Genomic DNA, 12,575 nt, shown 5'->3' with positions numbered 1-12,575 from the left:
TACAGTGCATCTATATCAGGCAGTTCACACACGGATTCATAAGCAGTAACAAATAGACATTTGTCCACAGAATACCATGTGATGAAACCACACCCAATATTACAGATGAAATCAAAAATTAAGCTGGATTCGAGCAACATATTTACGCTGCAATTCAGAGAATGTAATACGCACAAGATGCTCACAATCAGGAACATAATTTCCACTTGATAAAAGCCACATGGTGAAAATTGCGATATTGCGTTTTACAAATAAATACACTTAAGTGTCAGACTACCGGACCCACCCATACCCATAAAGTATAAGTGAAAAATATTATCATATAGTACTAGTATTTCGAGAAGCATTAACAGGATTTTCGCGCAATATTTCTCGTATACAAAGTTCACTGTGACGCCACCTGGAGCGTTGGTGTTGCTCTCTGTCTCAGTCTTGTCAAACATGTAAGTCAAACGTGCTCTCGTCTGTCCGCGGATTTGTCAAACAAGCCCATACACATATAAAGTTTGTCAGTTTAACCTAACTTTTAAGCAGACACTGTTCGTCTACATAAGTAATTTGACAGTAGTGAGAATGGCTACAAGTGCAGACAAAGCAGTCCTAGCATTAACTCTGGCATTATCTTTACGGAAGAAGAAGAAGAAGAAAACAAGAGGCTGGTCCAGTGAACAGATTAAAAACAGTGATTTACCGACGAAAATCTGATAAAGGAAATATTACTCTCAGAACCCGATGATTACATCAACGTTCTTCGAATGGGCAATGAAATTACAAAAACTCCTTAACTCTATGTAAAAGAGCAAATTTATCTGTCGGATTTTCTGCAGATGGATCAAACAAGCCGTACGCGTACCAAGAAAGCTTGTTAACCTTACTTTCGATGCAAGCGCTTTTCGTGTATGATGTATTTTGGCATTAGTGAGAATGTGTACAAATGCAGATAAAGTATTTCTAACATTGACTATTGCACTGTTTCTAAGGAAGAACAAGACGAAGAAAACAAGATGCTTGGCCAGGAAATTGTTTAAAATGAGAGAGAAATATACATGAAAACCTGTTAACAGAACCATTGCAATCAAAATCTGATGATCACCTCAACTTTCTGAGGTTTGACAGTGAAATATTTAATAACTTGTTTTTTTGCCGGCCGGGGTGGCCGAGCGTTTCTAGGCGCTACAGTCTGGAACCGCGTGACCGCTACGGTCGCAAGTTCGAATCCTTTCTCGGGCATGGATGTGTGTTGTCCTTAGGTTAGTTAGGTTTAAGTAGTTCTAAGTTCTAGGGGACTGATGACCTCAGAAGTTAAGTCCCATAGTGCTCAGAGTCATTTGAACCATTTTTGAATCACTTGTTTAGTTACCTCACCCTCACATTGAAAAAGAACACGCAAGTATGCGAAAGTTCATTTTCTTCTTTTAGGTCCTCTAATGACAGTTCATTAAAATACCACAATGTGGAAACATACAGCCCACATCGTCCATAGAACAACCGGAGAACTTCAGTTTCTTTTATTTCATTGCACTCCTGCTTGTATGTCATTGATTTTGTGCGTAACCTCTTCCTGCATAATATACGGCTGGGAATGATGTACTATCTCTACCATTCTAGTTATTGTCAGCACTATTTTTTTTTCTTGTTTGTAGTTTATGTAGTTGCAGAAACTCACCATACAGTGAGATAAACTGTAATAATACAATTTTTCACTAAACATATGCGGTGGAACACCGACAGAAACAACGTCCGCCATCTTGTCAAACTTTCCGTCAATCATAATTCCCCGCAAACACGATCTATGTTTGGCAAACACGTCAAATATTTGGCAAGCGTAGTTTAAACATTTTCATCGCGCGGAGTCTGATGTTATATCTCGACGTTCTGTGATAAATCTCACAGAGAAATCTTGGTCTCTCTCTTCACCCGTGTTCCTCTGTCTGATTCGTTGCTGTTCATTGAGGCTAGGCTTGGTCCTGAATTAACTAATCTCTTTCAGCATGTGTTGACATCCACTTACTTTTTATTCAATGACCAGTATTACGAACAGACACATGGAGTTACGATGGGTAGTCCGTTGTGTCATGTGGTCGCAAATTTGTTTATGGAAGACTTCGAGGAACGTGGATTGGAGTCGACGCCTTTGAAACCCGCCTGTTTCTTTAGATATGTTGACGATATCTTTGTTGTTTGGCCTCATGGTAGGGAATATTTGAATGCCTTTCTAGAACATCTGAACTCGATCCACCCAAACATTCGTTTTACGATGGAGATGGAAGAGGATGGCTGCCTTCCCTTTCTTGACGTGTTGGTTAGGAGGAAGGATGATGGATCATTTGGACATGCAGTCTCCAGGAAACGTACTCACACTGACTTGTACCTACAGGCTAATAGTTGTCACCATCCACCTCAGTATGAAGGGGTACTTTGTACCTTGGTACACAGGGCACATGTCGTTTCTTACGCTGAGACTCTGCCAGCTGAGCTGTCCCATCTTGAAGTTACATTTCGTCAAAATGGTTATAGTGATAGACAGATTGAACTGCGTCGCGCTATCGACCATCTGTACATCGGGTGATTGATGATAATTCTGAGTCGACACCTAAGTCTACTGCCTTTTTGCCTTACGTAGGAAACACTTCCAACAAGATCGTTCGTATTTTACGGAAATACGATGTGAAATGTGTTTTCCGATCTCCATTTAAAATTAGAGCGCTTCTGAGTTCTGTTAAGGATGATCTTGGTCTGCGTAAGGCGGGTGTTTATCGTATTCCTTGTAGCTGCGGCATGGCATATATTGGTCAAACTATCAGGACCGTGGAGGACCGATGTACTGAGCATAAACGGCACACATGATTACAGCAGCCAAGTAGATCTGCTATTGCCGAACATTGCCTGGATACTGGTAACCCATGTTATATAATAACATCGAGATATTGGCATGCACGTCCAGCTATCGTGAAAGTGTTATTAAGGAGGCAGTTGAGATTAAATTAGCGAGCAACCTCGTTACCAGGGATGGTGGTTTTTGTTTAAACTCTGTTTGGAATCCGGCTCTCTCCCTTGTCAAAAAAAAAACAGAGGGACAGAGTCAATGCTACCCATTGAGGTAGAATAAGGGGAGATGGCGCTACAGACTTACACTGTACGTTGTTTTGAAGCCAGTGGGCTGGGCGTACCGCCATCTTGGTCCCCCAAAACATTAGCAGACGAGTGTTTACAATTCCTTCTTGTTCGTTAGTTCTGTCGTGTGCACGCGATATTTATTTTATATAGTAAATGTTACACTGTTTTAGTGAACAATACAGCATAAGGAACGCAACTTCAAACGTTTTTCTGGTCTCAAATGCGTATTCGATACAGTAACACGACATGAAAATATGACGCTTCTGGCCTCAGTACTGTAATGCTTTTTTGTTTGTACACTTCGAATAACCGAGAAATATATGCTATGAAAAGCGTGCTTTCGTAATCCATTTCTATTCACTTTCATTGTTTTTGTGTCGATAATTAATAAAGTCAGAACTCCAAAAGCAATGATTGATAGTTTAGAGGCACCAATTTTGTATTCGTTGCATTTTCAAGTCAAATGCAAATTTTAAATGTTCAAGTTCGCAAGAAACTAGCCTTATTTCGTTTGGTGTCCCATAGATGTATACAGGGATGATGTAAACAAACCAGCTGTCATGTCAACAAAGTGAAAGATTCGTTAAATTACGAAGGAAAAGAACGGAATTTAAGATTGTCAAGCCCACTGTAGTTTACACATCTGCTTTGTTTTTAAATTGTACCTACCAAGTGACATTCAGTGTGGCAAATAACAGCAATTTCCAGGGTAACACGACAACACAGTAAATAATGTAATGGTCTAAATAGCCTGGACATAGATCGGGAACTTTGCTTTAACAAATATGTAACCCTTTATGTACTTATAATTTAACCACTGTAATAGGTTATTGAAGATTTAATTAACTACATGTAGTTATATAACTTTGATATTAAATTATCGCATTTTAAAACATTAGTCCCGATTTCCAGGATATTTCTTGCCAGGGCTTTTACTTGGGAATAACCAAACAATGAAAACCAAGTGTATTGCTGACCTCCAGAGAGCTCTTCGCATAGGACTGATAGGAAATCTAAAGTCAAATCACAGAAATAAAACCATACTGTAAAAGATTAGATTAGATTAGAACTTGTTCCATAGATCATGAATACGACACTTCATAATAATGTGGAATGTGGCAGGTCAATAAAAGGTGTCTATACAAAATGTTACATTCCACAAAATATTACATGACACTTAATATTTTAATTTTTTTTTTGTGGGGGTTGGGGAAATTACCCACTTACTATATCCAAAAATTCATCTAATGAGTAGGAGTTGCCGTTAAGAAATTCTTTTAATTTCCTTTTAAATGCTATATGGCTATCTGTCAGACTTTTGATGCTATTAGGTAAGTGACCAAAGACTTTCGTGGCAGCATAATTTACCCCATTCTGAGCCAAAGTTAGATTTAACCTTGAGTAGTGAATATCATCCTTTCTCCTAGTGCTGTATCCATGTACACTGCTATTACTTTTGAATTCGTTCGGATTGTTAATAACAAATTTCATAACTGAATATATACATTATGAGGCTACAGTGAAGATCTCTAGCTCTTTAAATAAGTGTCTGCAGGATGATCCTGGATGAGCTCCAGCAATTACAGTGCATCAGAATTTCAACTATATATAAGAAAATAGCGCTTAAATAAGTCGACTTACGAATGAAATGTGATTTGTTTAAATTTTATACTACAATCAGAACGATTAGTACACCAGTAAGCGATGCAAGCCGGCATTTTTTATCAAAACTCTTCATGACTACACGGAATCAAACTACCAGAAGCGAATGTTTTTGTGTAGCTAACATGGCGGATCTTCACTTGGGTCGGCTTCAAGTTTGTGACGTCAGGACAACTCCTCTTATTTTTACCTCCGCGAGGCTACGTCACCTGCGAATTCGTAGTCTCACTATCGATATCACTGACTTTGGTCATCTTTGGTGGCGCTAGTGTTCAGTGTGTGTGTTATCTTTCCTGCTTCAGTCCGAGAACCGAGGTTTTAAATTTGCGTGTACGTCGCCTATCCTTTGCAGTTTGCCTTGAAAATGCCGGAGTGTTCTACAGCCGAAATGTCGGCAGTCGCTGAAAGTCTTACCTGGCTGAATTCCCGGAAGTTATTAGAAAGTTGTATACGCCAGGAGAAACTCAGGTTAAGTTTGACAAAATGTTTGATCGTTTACAGGGGCCTCGACACTGGCCTTGCACCACTGACATTTTGGTGTTCTGCGCGGAGGACAAACCTTCTGCGCGCGCAGCCTGTCCTGCTCGCGGGCGCGCGCCTCCTGCTCGGCCTTGCGCCGCAGGTACTGCTCGTGGCGCGCGCGCCGCTGCGCCGCCTGCCGGTCGCGCTCGGCCTGCGCGTCGCGCAGCGCGCTGGCCCTGGCGGTCTCCTCCCGGCGCGCGCGCGCCGCCTGCGCCTCCCTGCGGCGCTGCAGCTCCTGCAGGTGCCGCTGGCGCTCCGCCGCCTGCAGCTCGCGCTGCGCCCGCTCCTCCAGCTCGGCGCGCCGCCTGGCCGCCTCCTGCTGCAGCTGCTGCCGCGCCTCCTGCGCCTTCCTGCGCTGCTGCGCCTCTTGCAGGCGGTGCTGGCGCTCCGCCTCTTCGTGCTCGCGCTTCACCTGTTCCGCACGTTTCTTGGCGAGCTCTTCTTGCTTCTTCTTGAGCTCGTCGAGGTGTTTGCGTTCCAGCCAGGAACTCAACTGCCTTCTGTCCGCCGGCTCTTCGTACGTCCTAATTTTGCCCGTGGGATCGGGGACGGCTCGCACCAGGGCGGGCTGCAGGCTGGTGAGGCTGCAGCTGATAGCGGGGCCCCGGGAGCTGGCTGCGCGCAGGGAGGCGCACTGGCTGGCGCTGCGCCGGCGCGGCTTCGGCGCCGCTCTGTTGCTGCTGCTACTGCTGCTGGCCATCCTGCCTGTGGGAGAGCGGCACAGGCGTCAGCGACAACAGCATAACAATGAACAAGAGGACCACGCGCCAATCGGATATTTGTAATTTCTTATAACAGGTGGTTACAATTAAAGTGCAGCTACTCTAAGATGTCCAGTGTGGGCTGTAATTATCGTATGGTAGCGACATTTGGTAGATAAGTAACAACATTAATGTGGAATCGATTTACACTTTAAAAAAATTAGTTCCAATTTTGGCCACCAGGTGCAAATCTGGAGCAGTGAATACAAGAAAATATACAATGTTTCCATAAACAGGATGTATCAAAAACAATCATCCAATTTGGCATGTCTAATTTCATTGACAGCACCTGACAGCACCTGTTGGGTATTACTGACAAGGGGTGACACAGCCCCAAATTACTTCAGTGGTGGAGGGTCATATGACAATCTTGTTCTCGTTATGCGCCATCTGCAGCGCTACAAAGTGACCACGGGCTCCTCTGTAGGGACTCTGTCCTGTGTGCATAACTGTAGAGTGAAATACTCTCTTACGACGCACCAGGAAGGAATTATCCCAATGGGACGGAACTCGGTATATGTGATGTAAATGTACAGACAAACAAATGATTACAATTTCAGAAAAAATTTGATGATTCATTCAAGAGAAAGAGCTTCAGAAATTGAGCAAGTCAGTAACACGATGGTGCACCTCTGTCTCTTGCGTAAGCAGTTACTCGAATTGACGCTGATCGACAGATTTGTTGGATGTCCTCCTGATGGACATCGTGCCAAATTCTGTCCAATTGGCGCGTTAGATCGTCAAAATCCCGAGCTGGTTGAAGGGCCTTCCCATAATGCTCCAAACGTTCTCAGTTAGGGAGGGATCTGGTGACCTTGCGGGCCAAGGTAGGGTCTGGCAGGCACGAAGGCAAGCATCACTCCTGGTTGTCAGGTCCTATGACGAGCGACGGTGAGGTTGGTATCTCATTGCTGTCCAGGGCATCTCCAGAAATGTCTCCGTTGGCCATCGGAGCTCAGTTCGAAACGGAACTCATAACTGAAAGCAATTCTACTCCAGTCAATGAGATTCCAGGCCACAGATGTGTCTGGACACGCCTCAGACAGCTATGGGATACCATCTTCACTGTCGATCGTCATACCACCCAACAACCGAAAGTGTGGTCTCGTTGTCATCTGCGCCATTCTTACAGCACAGCGGTACGTTGACGACATTCTGCGCACTGTATTGTTGCCTGTCACTTGTTGCAAGCCATCTTGGGCTTACATTTCAGCAAAATAATGCCCGTCCACGTGCGACAAGAGTCTCCATTGCTTGTCTTCATTTTGGCAGAATTTAACACGTTATCTTTCAGGACGACATCCAACAACTCTTATCAGTTAGTGTCAATCCGAGTGACTGCTTGCATAAGGGCCAGAGGTAGACCAACGCATTATTGACTTGCTGTTTTTGTGAAGCTCTTTCTCTTGAATAAATCAACCAATTTTTCTGAAATTGTGATCATTTGTTTGTCTGTACATGTATATCACATCTACCCGTTACCATCCCATTCGAATTATTTCTTCGTAGTGCGTCATTTTTTGTCGTAGAGTGTGTATAGATCTGCCAGGGACCTAGAAACGACAGAGAGGCTCCGTCCCCGTCGCAGCCGCAGTGGTCCACAACCCCACGACGACTACCGCAGTCCACTTCTCCCCTCCGCCGTCCCACACCGAACCCAGGGTTATTGTGCGGTTCGCCCCCGGTAGACCCCCCCAGGAAACGTCTTACACCAGACGAGTGTAACCCCTATGCTTGTGTGGTAGAGTAATGGTGGTGTACGTGTACGTGGAGAACTTGTTTGCACAGTAATCACCGACATAGTGTAACTGAGACAGAATAAAGGGAACCAGCCCGCATTCGCTAAGGCAGATGGAAAACCGCCTAAAAACCATCCACAGACTGGCTGGTTCACCGGTCCTCGACCTAAGCTCTCAGCAGCTGTCTAAACTGACAGACAGGTTTAATGCACGCATTACGACTTAATCCATTGACAGAACTGAGCTCTGGAATCAAAACTGTTTGGCCCAATTTCTTGCACCTGTTGTTTACAAAAGTTGTGGAAATGGTGCTCCATCAGTATTGTTCATTCAAGTGTGCATTTCGCGTACAACTTCACAAATTGTTATTTATCATCTCCCATATCATCCACCACTAGCTCCTGAAGTTCTACTGTACTACCAATTCTTTCTCGAGAACCATGACCGGCTCCCTGTTGCCTGACAACCTGTAACTTTCTGTACTCGACGATAAATTGTTTCCAGTGACGCCTGTTGCGAAACATTCTGCATACTGTATCTTAGCTCGGATTTCCGGCATTACGTACTTCTGCAACATACACAAATGGATATCTGGAAGCGCCTGTAATGAGTGAGTAGTGCTTCATCTTTATCAATCAGGTATTGACCCAAACAGTCAAACAGTGGTAAACTCCATCGTGAATAGTTACAGTATTTTTTTTTTAAGGTAGCTCCACCATTGTCTGCGCTGTAGGCAGTCCTGAAACACTCCAGTAAACCACCCATGCCCGATTCTTTAAAGAATCAAATTCCCATTAAAAATGATTGGGACACCATTTTCGCCATATATCATGGACTCCTGAAGAGCTTCGTAACTCTTGTCAATGTGAAAACAGCATTTCCGCTGTGTGCAGTATCATGCACAGTGCCTATGAAAATTTATTTTACTGGCCCTGTAAATTAATTGTGTGAAATCGACTCAAAAAATCGAAATTTCTTTTATGGTCATTTCAAATACTTTATAGTTTCCTTTGTAAAATGAGCTTTGTTTCATGCAAATCTGACGATAATTTTCCGAGATATCGTCAATTTCACAGTACATTGTCCGTCAAGTGCCACACCCACTTTCATGTTATTGTAATATTTCGTGCATATGACCTCGTGGTATGTCCTTGTGATGTAAGTATCTTTGATTTACATTTCAATGGTTTTCCAGACTGTAAACAGGGTGACAACTGAACGTCATTCGACAACAGACGGTGATCACTTAGTTTTGTTTATTTACACTCGTGAATTGCTGTTGTGATTCATTTCTGCAAAGGAAATGCCGAGAATAAAGAAGTTTTCACCAAAGACAAGATTCTGAGGAAATCAATACACAAGTAATAAAAGCAGCAAACAAGAAGAATGTCTGCCTTCACGTACTTCAAACAAGCAACCCATAAGTGCATCAAGAATGAAGTTGAAAGTAAAACTTGATTCTGTGTTTGACTGTCACATAAACCTTCAAAACAGAGAAAACAGTGGAAATATTACAATTGACTTAAAGATGCTGAGTGAATCTATCAGTTCACATACACGATGTAAGGAGTGTGCTGGTATTATATCTTTGGGTGAGAAAAGAAATATTCGCAAGGGTATTGTGAGTCAGCTAGTTTTAGAATGTGCTAAGTGCAAATATACTGCGGCAACAATGACGTCTACCTTAGGTCCAGCTAAGTTATTTGACAATAATATATACCTTGTATATGGACTTAGATCAATAGGTAAAGGTATGCAGGCAGTAAAGGTTTTCTATGCACTTCTAGATGTTCCTCAGCCTCCCACGCGATTTTCAGTTTATAATAAAGTCATTGGTTCAGCTGTCAGTGAGAAGTGTAACTTGTCAATGAAAGAAGCAGCTCAGCAAGCGATAAATGCAAACACCGAAGATAATTCCACACACATAACAGCTTGTTTTTATGGTTCATGGCAGAAACGAGGGCACACGTCTGTCAATGGCATCGTCTCTGTCACATCTTTTGACACTGGAAATGTTTTAGATGTAGAAGTGATGAGTAAATTTTGATTTGTTTGTCAAAATGACCCAGGAGCAAAACACATCCGTGAAAAAAATTATAGTGGACCAAGTGGGAGTATGGAAGTGGCTGGAGTACGAAAAATATGTCAGCGCTCTGTCAGTGCAAGAGGTGTCATGTACACGAAATGTCTCGTTGATGGCGACAGTAAAGCCTTCGCAAAAATCTGTGAAGAGAAGCCATATGGCCCTGACATTCAGATTACAAAACTAGAATGCATAGGACATGTTCAGAAAAGACTTGACTCAAGGCTGAGAAAGCTTCTAAAGGAAAAGGCAGGACATAAATTAGAAGATAGAAAAAAAACTTGGAGGAAAAGGACAATTACAAACCGTGAAATAGACACGCTGCAAGTTTACTATGGGTTAGCCAAAAGAAGGAACTGTAATGATTTGGAAAATATGAGAAGAGCTGTGAGTGCAATATTTTTCCATAAAGTATCAAGTGATGAAGGCTCACAACACAGCCTTTGACCAAACGGCCCTGAAACTTCGTGCAAATATAATCGGGCATTATGTTCTGTCGAAAATTATAAACACAAACACTCTTTACCTCTAGCAGTTATGAGAGCAATAAAACCTATATTTAGGGACTTGGCTAGTACTGATCTACTCAAGAAGTGCTTATATGGAAAAACTCAAAATTTGAATGAAAGTTTGAACTCTGTAATTTGGAGTCGCCTACCGAAAACGGTCTTCGTACACTATGAAACTTTACAATTTGGGGTATTAGACGCTGTTTTGTGTTTAATGATGGAACATCAAGAAAAATTGAAGTACTGGAGATACTTGGAGTAAATGCAGGTGCAAACACTAGACTGGTGTTGCATAATATCGATTTTTCAAGAATTCGTAAAGCGGACATAGCTGCTCTCAATTGCACAAAAGAAGAGAGAAAAAGAAGAAGAGCCAAGACTAAAAGAAGGGACAATCCTACAATTCAGATGATGCTGAATATGGTGCAGGAAAATATTAATTCAATGCACTGTAACAAAAATTTGTAAATAATATACAATAAAACTTTAAGTGAAGTTTTGTCAAAACTACATTTTTTATTCTGCAGGTACCATTATTTCCTGAATGGTTTGTCACAGAACGTTGAAATTCTGTGCAGTTGTTCCAAGACAACAAATGAACAAACACATACACATTTGGCATTGTGCGTGTATTTCTTTTGAGGTAGGCCAAAATCAATTATAAATTACAAAAACAAAAAAAAAAGAAACCAAATGTTTGAAAAAATGTCAAACCGTCTCTAAACATTCGATGTGCCCTAATTTGCACTAGATTAAAGCAATTATTACTGAAAATATGTATCCCAAGTTTCAAGGTTCTATGTTTAATAGTTTGTTCAGAAACGGTCCATAAATACCTCGGAAATTTGCATTGCCGGCATACGGAAGATGGCTCGCGCCTGTCTCCACTTCATTATACACTGAAGAGCCAAAGAAACTGGTACACGTGCCCAATGAAGTGTAGGGGAGCAGAATTGCCGCAACATGACGTGGCATGGACTCGACTAACGTCTGAAGTAGTGTTGGAGGGAATTGACACCAAAATCCCGCAGGGCAGTCCATAAATCGGTAAGAGTACGAGGGGGTGGAGATCTCTTCTGAACAGCACGTTGCAAGTCATCCCAGATACTGCTGCATATTTCAATGCTGGGCCATCAACAAGTGTCAGCGTGCGAACCATTCAACGAAAGCCCACCCCTGTACCCTTTATGACTGCACGACACAAAGCTTTACGCCTCGCCTGGGCCCGTCAGCACCGACATTGGACTGTTGATGACTGGAAACATGTTGCCCGGTCTTACGAGTATCGTTTTAAATTGTGTTGAGCGGATGGACGTGTACGGGTATGGAGTCAACCTCATGAATCCATGGAGCCTGCATGTCAGCATGGGACTGTTCAAGCTGGTGGAGGCTCTCTAATGGTGTGGGGCGTGTGCAGTTGGAGTGATATGGGACCCCTGATACTTCTAGAAACGACTCTGAAAGGTGACACGCACATAAGCAACCCGTCCGATCACCTGCATCCATTCATGTCCATTGTGCATTCCGACGGACTCGGGCAGTTCCAGCACGACAATGAGACACCCCACACGTCCAGAATTGGTACAGCGTGGCTCCAGGAACACTCTTCTAAGTTTAAACACTCCCACTGGCCACCAAACTCCGCAGACATGAATATTATTGAGCATATCTGGGATGCCTTTGCAACGTCCTGTTCAGAAGAGATCTCCACCACTCGGTACTCTTACTGATTATGGACAGCCCTGCAGGATTCATGGTTTCAGTTCCCTCCAGCACTACTTCAGACATTAGTCGAGTCCATGCCACGTCGTGTTGCGGCACTTCTGCGTACTCGCGGAGTCCTACACGATATTAGACAGGTGTACCAGTTTCTTTGGCTGTTCAGTGTAGTTTGGACAACTCGAACAATAGCAGTTTAAAGGTAACCATTTCCTTATGACATGTACAGGTAATACAGTAAACAAAGTAGATAGCATCAGTGCTCTAGATTCAATTTCATGCGCTTACAGTAATAAACTCCTGATACAGGTTCAGGGGTGACTGCTATATTAGCTGTTCGCTATGATCGGTGACGTAATGATAATGTTTGCTACATTTTGATTTGAATTTTTAGAATGTTGTTATTTCTTACGCCTCCAAAAAGAGCAGTCACAGAAGTTATAAAGAAAAACGTAGTCACGAA

At 42.7% G+C, this 12,575-nt stretch overlaps 1 protein-coding gene across 1 annotated transcript in view; it reads right to left on the bottom strand.

Moving 5' to 3' along the window:
* Positions 1–3,859: 3,859 nt before the first annotated feature.
* The window catches only part of LOC126252286 (uncharacterized), a 42,399-nt gene continuing 33,683 nt past the window's right edge, over positions 3,860–12,575 (bottom strand). Inside the window, exons 2-3 of the mRNA XM_049953161.1 lie at positions 5,339–5,945; positions 3,860–3,934 (exon numbers count right to left, since the gene is read on the bottom strand). Coding sequence (XP_049809118.1) covers positions 3,860–3,934; positions 5,339–5,945 — 682 coding nt within the window. The remainder of the gene's footprint in view (positions 3,935–5,338; positions 5,946–12,575) is intronic.

The sequence above is a fragment of the Schistocerca nitens genome, chromosome 4, assembly GCF_023898315.1.
Source record: "Schistocerca nitens isolate TAMUIC-IGC-003100 chromosome 4, iqSchNite1.1, whole genome shotgun sequence".
Lineage (NCBI taxonomy): Eukaryota > Metazoa > Arthropoda > Insecta > Orthoptera > Acrididae > Schistocerca > Schistocerca nitens.
The sequence above is the reverse complement of the archived record's forward strand: the minus strand, read 5'-3'. Positions and strand labels throughout refer to the sequence as shown.